General features: G+C 51.2%; 1 protein-coding gene across 1 annotated transcript in view; it reads right to left on the bottom strand.

The window, feature by feature from the left end:
* The window catches only part of Cdh13 (cadherin 13), an 873,075-nt gene that overhangs the window by 108,003 nt on the left and 746,023 nt on the right, over nucleotides 1–19,049 (bottom strand). Inside the window, exon 8 of the mRNA XM_027933116.2 lies at nucleotides 18,494–18,634. Within this exon, the coding sequence (XP_027788917.2) occupies nucleotides 18,494–18,634 (141 nt within the window). The remainder of the gene's footprint in view (nucleotides 1–18,493; nucleotides 18,635–19,049) is intronic.

Genomic DNA, 19,049 nt, shown 5'->3' with positions numbered 1-19,049 from the left:
TAAATGGTGTCGAGGACATTAGTCTGAAGTGAATGAAGGGTAGGCTCCTCGTTGATGTCCCCGGAGTGATAAATGAGGGAGTGTAATTTTTTTTTTTCTAAGGCAAAGAAAATGGGAAACCAACGTGGATTTCAGACACATGAGAAATAGCTTATGAATTTAGATGATAGCTGGGCAGAAATAAATTGTACATCTGTTCATTCATTTTAATAAAGTGGAGGGATGGCATGCTGCTGGGCCCTTGGAGAACCCCGGGATTTTAAAATTATGATCCTATAATAGTAGCATTAAAATTTGTAATGTAGCCAGCACTTTCTGAATTGGGGTGGGGGCGGGGAAATTCATTTATAAAATAAAAGTTCAGACTTTGGAATGTAAATGGGAAAATGGAATTTTTCTTGGCCAGATATGAATTAGTCCCAGGAGGATACTGTAACATCTTGACCATAAAATACATTTAAAAAACCTTATGAGAAAGTTTCCAGATTGCTAATGAAACCTCTTTGGCTGATCTCTATTTAGGTAAATCGTGCAGGTAGGAAACACGCTTAACGGGCTTTGCCGTTTCTGCCTTGAACTTGGTGCTTCTTGTACAAGGGCGATCGCAGGTTAACGATGCCATTTGAAACGGGTCTAGTCTGCGACAAACAGAAAAATCATTTTTACTCAGTGGAAGAAACATCAGGAAGACAGGTTTTACAGACCAGCAATCACCTGGGGAGGACAGCGTCAGGGTGCAGAGGGGACAGGAAGTCTGCCCAGATTAAAGACTGTTGCCTCTTCCAACGGGACCTACTGTGAATCAGAAATTGGAGGCAAAGTCACCTGCTCAGAAGAGATGGAGCAAAAGAGTCTTGGAGCCAGGGAAAGGGTGGAGTGTGACCACCAGGCAGGCGGCGAAACAGGCCACGCAGGTTAACTGGAAGGGAAGCCTGGGACTCGCATGCCAGAGCCTGCATTCAGACGTCGTTTACTGATTCACTCATCTTCAGAACCCACCATGGTGCCTGGCTCATAGTAGGTGCTCAGTTAATGCTCACAGAAAGGCGGAGGGCCAGCTCTGCCCGAAGCACTTTTAGTCCCTGGTCCGGCTGCCGTGTGCTAGCCCAGCACAGGCGCCAGTCACATGGTTCACTGACGGCCCAGGCCTGCGCCCCACCTCAGCATGCCAGGTGCATGGTGGTTTCTGGTGGCACTGACTTGGGCCACAAAGCAGTGACAGAGATGATCGATGTGAAATAACCACATGCCATGTGGCCGCAGCAGCTCAGGAAGTGGAGACAGCCCGGGAACAGCCTGCAAACCTGTCTGTCTCCTCTCCTGAGCCATGAGCTGCTGCATACCCAGGGTGCGTGGGGGTGGGGAACGCCCCAGGGGAACCCGAGGCTGAGGGGCGGCAAGACACTGCTGCTCAGGCCCAGGCCTGGCCAGGGCACTCTGTCTCCACTACGCTGCGGTCACCTGCTGCAGTGGACGCTGTCTCCATGGACTCCCAGGCCCTTGGGCTCAGAGCCTCCTGGAGACCCTTCAGACCTCCTCCCGATGTTCAGGGGGAGGGTGGAGGGGACATGCAGCAGAGGAGGTCACATCTCTTCCGCTGACCGCCACACTGGGCCAACTGCGCCAGCTGCTAACAAGTGGACGATTTGAAAAGGGAGAGGAACAGAGTGGAGGAGGTTGCAGAGGGAGCAGCCGTCTCCTGCAGGTCTGGATGGCGGATTCCAGACGGGGAGGAAGCCCGTCTTGTCACAGCGAAGCCGATACAGTCCACTCAGCCTGCACCCCTGCCGGTGACAGTGGCATGTGGAGGGGCAGAAGGATGTGATTCTGCAAGGTGTAAAGAAGCGAGTCCCCACCTGCGCACGGGCTCAGAGGTGGCCCCGGGATGCAGCAAAGCGAGTCTCTCTGTGACATTAGTGCCTGGGTCTGGAGGAGGGGGCACAGGTGTATCATAAGCCACAGGTTGTGGGGCGCAGGCAGGGTGGCCAGGGCCAGCCCGAGAGCCAGAGCTGGAGAGAGCAGCCCCCACCCTGCCTGAGCCCCAGATGTGGCCACACCTGAACTCAGAAGCCCTGGCCTCCCTGGAGATGACGACCGAGCCACCTCAGGAGTGGCTTTTGCAAGATCAACAGGCGCTTGCCCTGAGCCACCAAGTGAGCTCCAACAGGATCCTGGACTATGGGGAAGTGACAGGCGGTCTCGTTGGGGAGGGAGTCTCTGGCGTTCGTGCTCCTGGCGGGGCTGTCTATTCCGCCCGCCAGAGCCCCAGAGCCATGGGAAAGGCCCTTCACCGTGCCTCCGAGGCTGAACTCCGCTCCCCGGGCCTGTGGAACTGCTGAGTGGCAGCCCCTGTGCCCGCGCCGTGGGGGCCAGTGAGTGGCTACCTGGCTCTGGAGCTGACGCACGGACTCACAGTGCCCAATTGTGCAAGCCCTGCACCCGGGGCGATTCCAAAGACATCTGCCCGCCTTCGCAGAGCTGGGGAAGAGCATTGCTTGTTAGGTCGCGTTCAATATCAACATATTTTTTGTGCTCCTTTGTGCACGTGGCTCTGCAGCTAAGGGGGGAAAACCGGGTGGACGAAGCTGTTTGCCCTCAAAGGAGGGCCAGTCTGGAGAGGCCCTAAAGGATGTGGATAACGCGGATCGGTGCAGGCCAGGGAGAAGGCTGGGGGGCACACAGCAGCAAACACTGGGGAAGTCCGGGCCAAAGATGACAGAATCAGTTAATTCTGACTGAGGAAGGACTTGGGGAAGCTTAAGGGAAACACCTGGCCTCCCTGATCTGCATTTGAGGAACTGCCTCACTCCATGCGGGGCCCCTCTCCCACCCATCCCTGGCTTACCATATAAGAACTGGGCCAACTCCTCCTCTCAACCCTTCCAATGGCTTTTGTGTGCCCCAGGGCATTTGCACATGTTGTGTGCTCTGCCCAACTTGAATTACCTCTCCTGACTTCACTTAGCAGAGCTGAGACTAAAAGGAAGAGCCATTACTTCATGATCTGACCTTTGGGAACCCTGCCTACATCTGTTTCCCTTCAGTAGTGTTTGCGGAGTTCTCTGATCTCATTTGTAGCATTCACCCTTCTTGTCACACTTTAATATCTGCCTCCCAAGCCTGGCGAAGGCAAGCATTTCCCTGTCTCCTGTACACCCCAGCCTTCATCACACAGCCTGGGTTGATAGGCAAGTGGTGAGTTTAGGGATGAAGAGAGCTCGGGCTGCTGCTGACCCTGATAATTCAGAACAAGTACATCCAACGCACCGAGACTGCGAACTCGAAGAAGCCCATTATCTCATTAATAATTATGGAAATGCAGTAACCACTATCATGAATTTCAAAGATTTAAAAACCGCTAGGCAGAGATAGCAGACTAATTATAAAGTGACCCCAGCTAACGCACTAGAGTTTTTCTTGTTTTACCGCCTTTGCCCACTTTCTCCAGTGAGTGAAACTTGGATCTCCATCATGATATCTCACACTTGGGGAATGAGTTATAAATGATCGATGATGATGCAGAAAGATGTCAAAGTCGGTGTGCAAATACACCTGGACAAAGTGGAACGTCAATGTCCCTTCAAGAACCTTGTTCTGTTCGACCTGGGTGTTTTCACTTCTTTGCTGGAGTCTCCTGATGGAAGAGCCTGTCTTGGGAGCCTGTCTTCTTTATGCCTGAATTCCAGAGGGACCGAATGGTGTGTGGGAACTCGAGGTGAGTGAGCATAGCTGTGCACCTGGATTCATAGCTGTGCCCCGCATGCTGTGACTTGGGCATGTTCCTGACCCTCCCTGGGCCCCAGTTTTCTCACTCTGAACTGGGCACAGTGAGAGTCTATGTACAGAGGAGGACGCCTCACACAAAGTGCTGGATCACTGTAGCTTAAAAGAACCGACGACACAGATGAAAACTGTGCTCCGGAGAAATGATTGTCATATTTGCTCACTGGGCCCATCCAAATAAAGAAGTAAAGCTTCTCGTCAACTCCTTGGCTATCAGAAGATCCCGACCCCATTTTTTTTTTTTTTTTTTTAAATTTGAAGAAGTCATAGAAGGAGAGAGGGGACCTTAGACGTGTCTGGGAGCTCGGGAGGGAACACTTCTCGTGTGTTTCGTTATCTCCAGAGCTGGCACAAAACACTGTCCTAATCTGAGTGGAAAGGCAGGTGGGGCCAGAGGAAGGCAGCAGGTAGTGGGCTGCAGTTTACAAGTTCAAGTAAAGCCCAGGATGGAGGTCCCAGCCCAGGCGGTTCAGCAAGCCCAGTGTCCAGGTGGAACCGCTCCCCCAGGAGCAGCCAGCAGGGGGCGCCAGAGAGCTGACCTGTAGGGCAGGGACCCAGGAGCCCCACATTGCAGCTGGATCATCGGGCAGAATCGCTCCCACCACTGGGTCCTGGGGCAGCTGCAAACATTTTCAAGGCACAGAACAGCCTGGCGGAGGGTGGAAGAGAGGGGTCTCACGTCCGGCAAGCTCTTCAGCTCTCTGAGCCTCCATTGCCAAGCCCACGACCTAGACATGCTGATCAGCACCGGCAGCCCTCTGTGCCCCCCGGTTCTGCACTTGTGGATGCAACTGACCACGGGTTGAACACACATGAAAAACGTTTCCACCTGTACTTTTATTATTTATTCCTTAAATAATTCAGTATGACGACTAGTTACCCAGCATTCCCCTTGTACTGGGGATTACAGTGAGCCGGGAGTGATTTGAAGCGCGTAGGGGAACGCGCACAGGTTACCTGCGAATGCGATGCCGCTTAATGTATGCGGCTCGAGCATCAGTGGATGTGGGTATCCTGTAGGGTCTTGGAACTGAGCCCCAGGATACCTGGGGATGGCTGTTCCCATGCTGCAGGACGGATGGAGGGTGGGCAGGCGTTTCTCTGACCCTGCTCAGCACAAACTGGCACTCCGAGATATTGCCCTGGCTGCTGGGTTTTTAACGACACGCAGCTGGGCTGTTGGACTCGGAGCTTCTGGTGGGACGGCCTGTGGTCCACGGGAACTGTACACAGTCGCTGCTGATGGGATGCTGGCCACCTTAGGAACCAGCTTAGAGTCTGCAAAGAAAATGCAGGCATGCAGCTTGTAACCTCCCTCTGTGGCTCTGCGGTGACCTTGGGAAGCAACAGGCTGCTCAGCCTCAGCTCTCTTGAGTGCCCAGGGGCCACAGCCAGACGCTCCTGGCTGGACAGCCCAAGCAGCGGGCGAGAGCACGTGGATCTCTATTTAAATGCCTACGAACACTGGTCCCTGTAGGTGCTGCCATGGGAAAGCCACAGAGCACCTTCTGTGGAGGTCTAGGTGGTGGAGCACACAGGTGTGGGGTCACTGGTGGCTGCATCCACAGCCATGTCCTGCCTGGTCACTCACCTTTGAGGGACAACAGGATTCCTGGGCACTGTGGGGCTCTGGATCTCTGAATGGCACCCTGACCCCTTTAAATGTCTGCCAGCGTCTTCCTGCCACACTTGGAGTCAGTCTAGTCTCTCCTTGGTCCCTGGGGTGTGGCCCCTGCTGGACTCTGCAGGGTCCCTGCCTTGCCCTCTCTCAGGCTGCTGTGGACACACTGGGCTGTTGCTTCTCAAGTGAGGGACGCCCTCCCCAGGGCCACCCTCTGCACCCCTCCAGGTCTCACAGCTAAGCATGGTGTCCCCCAAAGTGGACTTGTGGGAGTCCTAAGCCTTCCTACTCGGGAACCCGACCTTATTTGGGAAGAGGGTCTTTGCAGAGGGATTAAGCTAAAACAAGGTCAGTAGAGGGCGCCTTGATCCAATATGGCCAGAGTCCCTGTGGAGAGGAAATCTGGACACAGACGTGGACCTGGGAGACAGCCCTGAGGACGAAGCCCGGGGAGCGCCAAAGGGCGTCAGCAACCAGCAGAAGGTGGGGACAGGAGGAGGTGCATGAGGGCACTGCCACACGGCACCCGGCCTGGCACAGAGCCTGGCAAAGGACACGTGTGAAGGGGGATGGTGTGAAGGTGTGATGGTTGCCCTTGGCAACCCCCACGTGGTGCTGTGCTGCGTCACTCCCACGGCTCAGCCAGGCCTGGGGGCCCTTCGTATGGGGACCGGGCTCCTTAGATGTGGGCAGGGTGACAGCAACATGGAGATGCTGCGGACGGTGGGAAACTGGGGCTCCACCCAGAGCCGAAGCAGGTCTGGGTCTGGAAAGAACTGAAGGTGTTAGTCCGTCCTGGGCACTTGGTTAATCCCACTCCGGGGAAGGGAAGGAGGGACCCAGGTGGAACGCAGGAGCTCCCAAGGTCTTCTTTCTCTCCCGTTGCTAAACTCAACTGGTCCTGTCTGCACCCTAACAACCCCTGTATGTATTATTTATTGACATTGAGTTTTCCAGCTTTTTTGTTTTCTTCCTTGACAGATAAGGAAGGAGATTTAGGGCTCTCTGCACTTGTGTCGATTAGCCTTTCGTTCCGAGAAGGAACCTCACCCGCCTCGGCTCTCTGCGCGGTAGGGAAAGCCCCCCACCCAGGAGAGCTGAGGCTCCCGGCTTAGTGCCCACCTTGATGTTAACCGGCAGCGGCTTCCTGCCCCAGGACATTGGTCTGGGGTCTGCCACCCACCCTGAGCAGCAACCCGCATCTACAAAGCCAGTGTTCTACATGAGACTCTTTCTAAATCCCCTTTAACAACACAATTCTTCAACTTCTTAACGGTCTCTGTTGTTGTCAAGTGTTTAGATCCCCCATCCCCTGCCCCCCCCCCATCATCCACCAGTTATCTGGGCACCTACTACCTTCCAGGCTGGGAGCTGGGGCCACTGCAGGGGGCAAAAGAGACAGCTTCCTTCCCTGGAGAGCTACATTTTGATTCGGGCAGTGCAGCAGTAAGCACGTAAATAATTACAGGCCACGTCAGAGGTGGCTGTCATGTACTGGAATACAGGATGCACGTACCCGGATACGCACACGTTGGAATGAACTGAGATACACAACAGCATTGCACACACACCACAGTCGTGCGTGTGTGCATGTGACACTGCACGGATGCGCAGGAGGGGAATCACTGATGCTGTGGCAGGAGCTGGACCTTGGGCAGCGGGAGGGCATGCCGCACGGAGAGCTCACCATCAATTCAACACGACTGACGCCCCTGTGGGTGGCCCTAAAGCCGGCCCTCCAAAGCCCACGCACCCAGGTGCGAAGTGTCCAGAGGCACTGGGGGATGTGCCTGAGGACGGGTGAGGGGACGTGAGGGCACTGGGAGGGGTGGCAGGGGTCAGATGTATGTTGGGACAAAGGGACGGAGTGGCAGACTACTGGGGCTTCACGACGTGGGCCTTGAAGAAGAGACTGAAATTTCTGGGCACAACGAGGAAAGCAATTCTGGTCGAGGGGGGCAGAGCATGGGGTGGCTGTCAGAGCTCGGCATGCGGGGGGTGGGGTGGGGGGTGGGGGGGTGTGGCCCCGGATGAAGACTGGGCAGCCAGGCGCGTGGTGCTCGAAGCCGCCTGCGCATCGGGGCCAGAGGCTCGCTTCCACAAGCGAGATGGCGGGTGTGGGCATTTCACCCCGTCCCCTCTCCTGCTGTGGCTTTGTGTTTCTCACTGTGAGCTGCACTGTGGAGGTACGGTCATGTCACCTTCTTAGGGTTGACCTTTGTGGCTGCTGCTGTCAGTGTGAGGATGCTGTCTTTGAGCAGAAGCAGGTGGGCGAGGTCTTTGTAGGACCTCATGCCACCAGGGCCTCTGTGTCGGGACTCTGCCAACTGTAGTGAAAAATTGCTTTTATTGCCACCGAGTTGCTGCTGACTCTCTGGGCACAACCTGAGGGTTGGCGGAGCCACAGAATTTGCATAGAGGTCTACACAGGGATGAGGGGGACCAGCGCCTCATGAATACAGTTATGAAAGAGTGATTAATGCCATCAATGCCTGCCTGGTCTACCTCTAGGAGCGACTTGAAGCAGCAGCGGCCACAGGGTAGGTGCATAGATTTTCTGCTTACAAAAGTCCAGCTGTTTTCCATCACAGTCTGTAATCAGCACGGGCACCCTGAGCAGGACAAGCCACCTCATCCTGCTGTCCATGAGCGAGCAAGTCCAGGAATGCATACACCGCCCTGGCCCTCACCTGGACGAGGTCTGCTTGGATGATGGCCTCTATTTACAGATCATGGCTTAGAGTTGTACAAATGTTTGCTTCGCTCTCTTTTACTCAAAAACCCAGGGGCAGACCCGCTATTTCCAGTGTCTCTGAAACCTCAACGCTGGGAGATTTAGTTGACACATCCACACCTCCCTATGATCTTGGTGCAGGGGAAGAAAGCAATGGCTTCACCCTCCCCAGGGAGGACAGGCATGGGAGGACGGTGCTGGCTGTGCTGTAGGTGACCGCTCTCCAGTGACGTGACGGGAAGTTGGGACTGCGCTTTGCAACAGATGTCCCCTTAGGGTCCCTGGACGACGTGTTGCTCAGGACCACACAGACCAGGAATGGACCTAATCTGCAGCAGTGCTGTCATTCTCAGAGCTGGATGCTCTCATTCTCAGAGCTGGACGCTGCTGGTACCGCTGCACTGGGATCACGTTTAGCCCTCTCCACGTGTTCTGTATTTCTTTATGCACTGGGATTCCAGCCACTATGTACGAGGCCGGGAGAAAGATCCCAACGGTGCATGCTTTGTTTTGTTTAAACCTCGGTCAGGTACAGGATTTCACAGTGTCATAGAGTCTCTCGTATTTCACTATAAAGGCTATGAAAGGCTTCATGGAAAGAGGGAGTCTAAACTATGTGGAAAAACATTTAGTCATCTTCAAAGATTTATCTGGTTGTTAAAATGTCTTGGGCTCCACCCTCCAGAAAAGTCACTTGAGTCAGATAATTTAAATGGGTTCGATTTTCTAAGAAATATGTGGTTGGCTTTCTGGATTGATCGCCATCGAGTAAACAGAATATATAGTAATGGGGCTGGTGTTTAGATGCAGGCACATCTGAATTTAAAGGGCTCTCCTAAGGGAAATAAAGTCTTAGGGAAGTAGGAGAGTTTCATTCGAAGCACTCAAATACATTGCATGGGATCCTGGAGGCCAGGGGGAATCAGGTCACGTCATTAGCCTTCTGGAGAGAGCAGGCAGCAGAATCGGCCACCTACCAAAGCCAAATGCAATGACCAGAGGTGCTAAGAAAGCTCCAGGCTTCAGAAGAAGGAACCGGAAGCAGAAGGTTGGCTCTAGTTGGACTCCGCTCTCTCAGAGTTAGTGCAACTCTTCATCAGCAATAACGAGGACGAGACACTTGACACATTTCCAAGCTTTTTGGTGAAGTGAGTTGATCTTGAAGCAAATGGTGCGAGAAGGTGCAGCCGAGCCATTTAATTCCTGCAACTCCTATTTTAAATGACAGTGCAATGAGGCTTTGTACCACTGTGAATTCCACAGAGAAGGATCACCCCAATTCTCCAGATTCAAAAGCTAATCAGATGTTTTGCTCTGTCTGTGGTCATTGGGACAACTTCTCCTAGGTTCACAATCTAGAATAACTTCAGGACAAGGATTAGTACGAGTGCCCTTCCAGACCCTCCCCTGCACCCTGTTGTGAAGGCTCGGGGCGCTGTGAGCAGCCAAAGGTTGACCCCCAGGATCCTGGAGAGAAGGGAAGCTCACTGAGGTGCCAGGAGACCAGGGAGCCCTGACCCTCAAGGAAGCCTCCAGATGGAGGGGCAGAGGCCTGGCAGCAAAGCATCAGGGCAGAAAGTGCCGGGAGGAGCCAGAAAGCCACAAGGAGCCTCCATCACAGTCGAGGGACCCAGGGGACAGCGGCTGGAGTGCAAGGTGTACGGAGGTGCAGGGGCCCTGTCCACGCGGGGGGGCTTTAGTGAGGACCAGAGAGGCTGAGTCCATGAGCAAGGGGAACCAGCAAGCAGACTGACCGGGTCAGAGCCCTGAGTCGATCCGTCCAGATCGTCTTAAGGTTCATTCCTACTCTCGCCGGTTTATGGAAGGCAAAAATGAGTCCTTTCTGGCGGAATGTAACACCAACCAGAGCCTCAAACCATCCCCCCAAATTTTGCACCTTGTCCATAATTTAACTACGAAATCACTAGGTATGAAGACCAGAGCCAAGGGCCAAACCAGGAAAATGTTGAAAAAAAAAAAAAAGAAACTCAGAAGTGACCTCGACTGACTCAGCATACATTGAATTTTACATCATGTTTAATTATGTTTATCACACACACACACACACACACACACACATACACACGCGAGGGCTGGGGAGAGGGACAGCCACCTGAAGGAAGGGACAGTGGGGCAGAAGGAGCCATGGAGGGCTACGTCATGAACTGAGACGCTTCAGGAACCGGTATGACCGACTCAAGCCCCACCACCGTTCAGTGTGTCACAGGAAAACCACTGAAAGTCAAGACCAGCCTGAAAGTCAGACGCGGCTCTTCAGTGGGGAACAAAGTGATCCTGTCATTTCGGATGGTGGACCTTCGACAGCCATGGCAGACATCAGAAGGCAGGGACCGGCATCTTCAGGGGCCGTGAGAGACGGCTGCCAGCCAGGGTACCGTGCCCAGGGAAGCTGTGCTCCAAAAGGGTTGGGCCCAGAGGTGCTCGTGGTCAGCAATGGACGAGAGAACTTTGTCACCAGCAGAGCTGAGCTGTGTTTGAAGGTGTTTTAACCAGAAGGGGAATCCCTGCTCTGGGAGGCGCAGAAGCAGGAAGGGATCGAGAACACTGCAAAGGATCACGTACAAGGAAAATGTAGGTAGAGACTTATTAAAAAAAAAGGGAATAGCACTTTTGTAAAATTTAAAACACATAGAGTCACAACATGACAAAAAGACAGGAGGATAAAATGAGTTTGAATGTTCTGGGTCCTTGAATTAGCCAGGAAGGGATAAAAATGCCCATTTGTACTAGATTCTCTGTGTTAGCCATACAGATGACAGTTTCCCAAAGATCACTACAAGGTATCAATGGTCAGAGCTGAAAATGAAATTATAAAAATCCATATATTTCTGATAAAGGTAAGAAATGAGAGAAAAAGAAACATGTAGAAAGAACAACAAATAGGGGGGAAAAACAACTAAGATTTGCAGATTTCAAACCAAACCTATGGGACTTGGATTAATGTAAATGAACAACATAATCCAAGTAACAAGGCCAGGAGGATTAGAATTGACAAAGAAAAATCCAAGCCCACATAGATGCTGTTTATAAGGGACATGTTCTGAGTAAAAGATTACAGAAAACTCGAGAGAAAGAAATGACAGAAAGGCATATACCAGGATGATGTGACCGAAAAATACCGAGCTGGTGATGCGGACACCAGAAGAGGTAGATGTTGAGGTGGGTCTGTAGCTGCACTTGCTGGGTGTTCTCACGCATCGGGAAGATGCAGCGATTAATTTGTATGCATTTAATAATAAGGCCTCAAAATATTCAAAGAAAAATTTGATGGATCAGGAGGAATCTATATACCCATAATCCTGATATCGTATATTCTTTCAGTAACTGATGGAATAAGCAGACTGATAAGACATGTGTAGAAGATTGAACAGCCAGATCACGGAGCTTAGTGTAATTGATGCAGACGGAGCCCAGTACTAAACAACTACAGAGTCCACATGTGTTCAAGGGCCCCTGGACCAGCTCCGGTGTGGGCTGGGAAGCCAGTCCTAGGAAGTGTCGGAGGACCGTGATCCTATAGCGCATATTCTCCAACTGTGGGATTAAACTAGCTACTGTTGAGAAAGGGAGGAGAAAACCCCCAAGCATGCGGCTTCACACAGTGTACTTCTAGAAAACCATGAGTTCGGAAAGAAACACTCAGGAAACTTGAAAATACTTTTGAACTGAAAGGCAATGAAAATACATTCAATGACACCGTTGGGATGGAACTGCAGCCACACTAGGGGACACTAGTGTTCAGCAATCTTAAATTCATGATTTAGAAAAAGGCTACAGGTTAATGATCTTAAGTGTCATCTTAAGGACTTTGAAATAAATGATATCCAGAGAAATAGAAGGAAATGAAGAAACAATAGAGAAAAATCAATAAAACATCATTTCTTTGAAAAGAGTAATAAAATGAATATACTCCTTGGCAGGACTCATCAAGAAAGATAGAGACAAAAAAAGATGAAATGGACAAATTTCTAGAAAAATACTACTTGTCAAGTCAAAATTAAGAGGAATAAACAATCTGGATTGTTACGTCCATCCAAGAAACAGAGCGCTAACCGAGGACAAAGGCTGAGAAAAGGGGACTTCACTGAAATGCAGTCTTTCTTCCTCAGGGAGGGGAGGGGCGAGCCAGAGGGCGAGGAGATGGCTGGGAAACAGGAAGAACCACGTTGCGAGGGACAGGCCCAGAGTCCCACCTAGCAGAAGCCCCCAGGGCTCCCCCAGGACCCCGCGGGAGGCGTCCCAATGCCAGGAGGCGAATGAACGCGGTCAGCGCTTCGGCTCTCAGGGAACAGATGATAACCGCGCTGCGCAGACCTCCGAAAGGCCGAGAGCCAACCGCAAACCCGACGGTAGCACACGCTGGGGAGGACAAGGACACTCGCCTCCACTGGTCTGATCAAAATCCAGCCATGGAAGCTCAGTGGCTGATGCAAAGCAAACTGGACCAACCTCTGGCAAAAACTGGCAGTCATGGAAAGCTGACCCAGCAGTTCCACCCGACGGTGACTTTGACCCCAAACAGCACGCAGAGGCTGCACGCGGGCTCACAGACAGGGTCAAGGTTGCTTATTCCACTCTGACACCAACTAGCCCCAGCTGGCAACCACCCAAATGCGCACCGCGAGGGGAACAGACGGGCGGGTGTGGGTGCATCAGGAGGAGCCGCGGCCCTGGAGCCTGGGTACCCGCAGGAAAGCGTGTGCATCCGTGGAAGCCGTGAAGGAGCAGCGGCTCCTGGTTAGGTGGGGTCCAGGAGCAGGCTCGGGCTTCGGTGCTGCTTCTCGCCTCCTATATCTTGGTTTGGGTTTTCTGTTTGACTCGTTGAGAATTAAATTACACAGGAGGTGTGTACTTTCTATATGAAAGTTACAGGTTTATTAAAAAAGAAGTTGATAAATCTTGAGTGAGACATATTGACTGCAGTTTAGAAAGATGTCTGGAAAGTCTCAATAAAACTAGTGAGAAATTACAGAACACTACTGCGGAGCTCTGTTATAGGTGATTTCTTTTTCCTTCTGGTTGTTGAGAAATAGAAAATCTAGACAAAAGCTTCACAGACTGTACATAAATGTTCACAGCAGAATATCCGTGATAGTCTAAAGGTTGGAGCCCCCAAATGCCGGTCAAAGGATGGGTAGAAACCCACATGTGGTCCATCCACCCACTGGAGCATCAGTCCTAACAAGGAATGGGGTCCTGGGGGCTGGCTTAGCCTAGCACTTGGAAGTCCCCAGGTTTGATCCTCAGAACCAACAAAAACAAAACAGAAGTTGCTAAAGAAATGAGGTGCTGACATGTGTGTCAACTTGGGTGGACTTAAAAGAAAACATTAAGCTACGGGATGAGGCCAGCCATGAAAGACCGCAGCCTGTGGTCCCATGTGTATTACAGGTCCTAAACACACCATGCCTAGACCCAGGGTACCTTGGAAGCCCCCAGGCTGGGGGAACTGGGGATGGACACGGGCATTCTCCTATGGGTGGTTCTAAGAGAGACAGAGCCACAGTCAAATGGCTTTGTGCACATGCTCCGAACCAGTGGAGGGCTCCTCACGAGAGGGGGAAGCTCGTGGGGGGTGAATCACACCTCGGTAAAGCAGGTCTTAACAAAACCTCAGTGGAACCCAATGCAAAGAGACAAGGGACCGAAATAAGTAGTGCCACCCTACCTCAGATAGTTCATTAAGAGGAAGAGTAGATTTCTAAACTAAGAAATAAAATGGCTCTTTCATTGTTGGCTAAATCTATGAATGAAGAAGAGTGAATCATAGTGAACACATTGGAAAAGGATTTAGAATTCTTGCCCGTTCTACCCGCTGTCCTGACACGGATAAAGAGAACATAATACTCATCATGTGCCACAGACAAGGACCTGGCTGAAGACCTGGTTAGCAGCATTATCAATTTAAAGATCAGTCATTACACAAGAATCTGAAATTGTATAGCACAGACCTGTCTGTACACACACACACACACACACACACACACACACATCTGTACATAAAACAGAGTTGATAGATTTTCTCAAATTTAACAACAATCCTCAACACTAACACAAAGTTCTCCAATAATGAAATGTGTTCTGCAGGTGAGAAAAAAAACAACTCAAAACCAAATACCACCCACTCAATAGTGCAGGTCAGATTTCTATCAACCCTGTTAGAGGAAGGACCAGACCTTTAGTTCTCACATTTCTATAGATAAAACACTACGTCACCAGGATATGAAGAAGCACCAGAGAGTTTGCAGCTAAGCATTTATGAGAAAAAGAATTGCAGGACATCCTTCGGCAGTTAACTAATAAAACATTTTTACTAATAAAAGCTAATGCCTCAAACAAAAATAAGACTCTTGGGTGTCTTATGTCCTGAAAGAGCCCCTCTGGCCTTGGACAGGGAGAGCAGGCTCGGCCGTCACCTGGCGGCCTAACCTGGTATCTGCGGGGCTCCCGTTCAGCTCACCAGGGTCGGCCCTGCACCACAGCCTTCAGCCCTTTGTAAAAATGGGGGCATCTGCCCAAGACGCCCTCTCTAGCTGGACAGGCCCTCGAAGTTGATGCCACTTTTATTACACACATCATGGTGTAACGCCAAAACATCTACCTCAGAGAGAACTCATCACATTGCCAAAAATACAGTCCTATGTTCTTAGGTCTAAATTACCGATTGCCATTTTAAGGTACAATTTGGAAATGAGATTTATTGAATAAAGGAAGAAAATGCTCAGTTCTCATTTTTAAAAATCTGATTATCATTTGCAAACACATTCTTTAGAAATCAATGGGGGAATTGATTAACCCTGACCTAAGATTTATGTGCAATCAGGAGTTATTAAATTGGTCTTTGTTGGGCATCTACTATGTTCTAGGCACACATCAGAAGTCTTTCCTGAAAAAGAATAATAACTTTAGAATGAAGTGTGGACAAGTTAGCCTGCTGTAGAGGCCTCCGGTCCTCACCTCTTTTAAATCTCTGGGCCCGGAGCCTTTTAACTGGATTCCTAAGATCATTTCCAAATGCCTCATCCAGGAAATTCAAACTCACATTCAGTTAAGTCATGAGTACAAGCTGTTAGGAAAAACTCCCGGGGAAGTCTCTAGAGGGAAACCGGGGTTTCCAACCTAAATCTGCATGAAAGTCAACGACTAAAAATTGATTTCATGTAACAGGAGCAATTTGAAATACAATCTGGGTTCATCATACCCAGTAACACTTTTCTCAAGTTCAAATTATCTTCAGGAAGCATTCCGTAAATACTGAATTATTGAGTGTCTACCGGGATGCAGCTGAGAACAGGAGGGAGGTGGTTCTGGCTTCTCAGCAAGTTCACAGTCAGTGTAAACGAGCCCCGGGGGAGTAAACGAGCTGACTCTGCACTTCGATGTCTTCTTACCACCTCTTTCAGGGGCCTCCTTCCTTAAACGACCTCTGTACTGTTAAGGTGGCCACCATCAGAGGAAGATGGTCAGCGCTATGCCTCAGTCTCCTTTACAGATAAGGGTGGGGGGCGAAGAAGGTGTAAGCAAAAGTCACTTGGGCTGTGTCTGTTATCTGCAGCCGATCCCAAGTCCTCTTTTAAATTGTTCTCTGAAACAGATGAAGGGGTGTACTTCCCTGGAAATGGGACACTATGTCAACCAGAACTTTTCAAAACCCCCACATATTCCCCCAAACCACACATGCCTGAGGACTGCCGAGATGTCCGAATGTGGAGAGTCACATAAGACAGTGTCCCCTTGGACTCTGCACCCCAATGGCCCCATTTCCATCCTGCAACCACCAGACCCTGACTTTCATCTCTCATGACTGTTTCCACCTCAAGGTCACAGCTGCATGTCCCCTGTGTGCCCAGGTCCTGCTGCTCTGCCTGGCCCACATCCTGAGCCCCAGGGTGAGTCTGCAGGGGCAGGGTCCATCTCTCCCAGGTGCTCTCGGCCTTCCTGCTCCTGCCTCACCCTGGATCTCACAGTGATGGTCTCACTGCCTCCCCTCTCGCAGTCCTTCCTCCCTACAACTCCAAGGTCTCCACGTGTACCTTGACGCGCTTGAGCAGAGTCACAGATCAAGTTACAGGAACACAGTGCCTTCCAGCGTGGAGTGGGTGGCTCTTTGGACAAGAATGCTTGGGACTTCAGGAACAGCACTGCGATCACCTGGACATCATCCTCATCATCACCTTCACCCCACACACTTCAGAGGTCAGCAGGTGACAGGCACGGCCCAAGTACCTTTCGTCATCAGCCATTCACCTCACAGGGAGCAGCCCAGGGCTCTGCCACGGGCCCCGTGAAGATCTGAGGGCGGGGCACATGGAGCGGCTAGCTGGCGCACATCAGGGCCAGTCAGCGGGTCCGGGTCCAGCTCTGGGCCACCTCCGCCCCTCTGGCAGCTCTGGTGTGCATCCCTCTGCAACAGCCTTGCGGGACCCCGTTAGGAAGCGGAACTGCTCTAATTTAACCAGTGTTGGGCAAAGACTCCTTTGGGAATCCCACATCCGAGAGCCCGTCACCTGCACCTCTGTGAGTGAGCCATCTGTCACTTCAGACATTGGCCCCGCCTTTCAGGGATCCCAGGCTTCTCATCCAGTGTCCATTCAAAGAAACTTTTTGTGCTTTTGCTGATATCCACAGGTGAGCACATTTTTCTTTTGATGCTCAGTGTCTCTTGCTTAAGTTTAAGGTGTATGTTAAATCTTTCCTTGAACTCAGTGATGTCAACCACAAGAACAAAACCATCTCTCAGTCCCAGCATTCAGTCCCGACTAAGCACACATTTACGTTAAATGCTACGTGAGTATTTTGAAATAGACAGACAAGAAATCCTACAGAGCAATGACTACCCTCCATAGGGTTCCACGGAACACCAGTTCAGTAAGGCATGCTGTGGTCCAGGAAAACACGTTCCTGGGGGAAGAACTCTAAGAAACCACCTTAGAGAAACAGAGAATTTTGAGATTGCTTAGGAGTTTTGCAGTAAATCTTTTTAACTATTCAATTCGGCGTTCCCCATGACTGTTTGACCCCGAATTCTTTTCTCCCCTGCAACTCTTTACCTCCATCTTCCACAGTGGAACTTAGGGGATTAATTTCTTGGAACACCAGTTTGGGAAACGTGGAAATACTGAACGAGCAGTCCACACTAGCAGCTCTAGGGACACCCACAGACAGTCATGGTCTGGAGCCCCAGGCAGCCATGTGCTGGGCTGTTTTGAGGTTGGGATCCTGAGTGTCCATGAGTCCCTGGGACAGAGGGAATTTTCTACCTGCTCATGAGCCATGCAGAGCTGCCGAGGGGCAGAGGTTACGGGGGAGTCCGGCCTCAGGAGGCCCCTCTGGATTCCTGGAGGGCAGTGGGGCAGGTCCACACAGGGGACGCCTTGGGGGTGGATGAGGAAGCCCGGTGCTGCAGAACAGAGCACAGCTGCAGTCTTGGAGAGCTGGCTGCCTTCCTGTTTCTGCTACTTGCTCTGCCCGTGACCTTGGGTAGATCCCCAGAGCTTAACAGTAAGATCCCTCACTTGCAAAGAGCAGTTAATAAAACCACACTCAGAGGTCTCCAGGTGGAGAGACCCCGGGGGCAGGGGTGAGCCAAGCCCCAGCCTGTGTCTGGCCCCCATGCTTTCCCTTCACTAGGCCTTTGACAAGGGGGTCAAACCCGCAGCCCTGGCCTGGGTGCCCCAAAAGCCGTGACCTTAACATGCCCCCGTCAGAGGCCTAGTGCCAATGACTTCCTAGTTTGGGCTCAAAGTCAGCCCCTGAGTGTGGTCTTATTTTCTCAAGCCTTCTGCAAACATCGCTCCACTGGAATAAACGGGCAATGCCATGTGATCCATAATCATAAAAGCATAAGAGGAGAGAATAAATAACGGCCCTCTCAGACAAGCTAGCTCGGCTGTTATTCATAAGTTCCTGGGCCACCTTGTCATCGCCAAGAGAAATCTGCTTTACCTCCTTGCTGCAGTTCATCTGGACTCTCAATCTGTACTTGGTGAAAAAAGATAGTTCTTGTTATGCTAAAATCGCAAGGGGACGCGCATAATACGGCTAAATAACACCCATAAAACTATGAAAATGGCACTTTGGCATTAAAAGTTATTTTTTTATGGACTTTAACAAGATTCAGTGCTTTTGTTCTCACAGCTTCCTGGCATTTTAACGTCACACAAACACAAAATAAAAAATGCAAGACAGAATTCCAGCAGAACACCGTCCTGCCCACCGCGAGGGAGTGCTTCCATTTTGCAATCAGGGAGCCAGCAGTGGCTGTGGTGCACAGAGTTAGCACCGACCCGTGGCCGTGGCTGAGACCCCCAAAGGTGGCGGTCGGCAGGGTTTACCTCTTTCTTGGTGAACTTTGGCGAGTGATCATTTTTGTCATCGATTACGATCGTGGCTGTGGCCGTGCCTGTTAACCCAACGTCCAGCCCTGCCATGTCTTGAGCCTCGATGATCAACTCGTACTTGGGGTTTTCCAGAGTCTATAAAGCAAACACAACAGAGAAGGTGGCATTTAGTTATGGGCGACTGCCTGGGAAAGGCGGCCAGCACACTGCCCGGGCTCCTGGGTCGAGGGCAGGCCCTTGTGATCAGCCATGGCATCTTTACCGACTGTGTGTAAATGTGCCTTTGAAAGCTGTTTAACCACAGAAACAGGTCATAGATGAGATGGTCCTGGGGACTGAACCTTTTCACTATCCTTGTTCAAGGGGACATTGGATGCTTTCCAGAATGTTCCATTTCCTGGGTGTGGCTCTACATTTCCCCTTGATAGTCACCTCTAGATCTCCAAGCCCATGGAACAAGACAAAGATGGCAGCACGGGAACTCAAGTTTACGGGGCGATCTGACACCCAGGCGTTGGACTGCTGTACTTCACGGAAATTATCAGAGCTA

Source organism: Marmota flaviventris, chromosome 18 (genome assembly GCF_047511675.1).
Source record: "Marmota flaviventris isolate mMarFla1 chromosome 18, mMarFla1.hap1, whole genome shotgun sequence".
NCBI classification, from domain to species: Eukaryota; Metazoa; Chordata; class Mammalia; order Rodentia; family Sciuridae; genus Marmota; species Marmota flaviventris.
The sequence above is the reverse complement of the archived record's forward strand: the minus strand, read 5'-3'. Positions and strand labels throughout refer to the sequence as shown.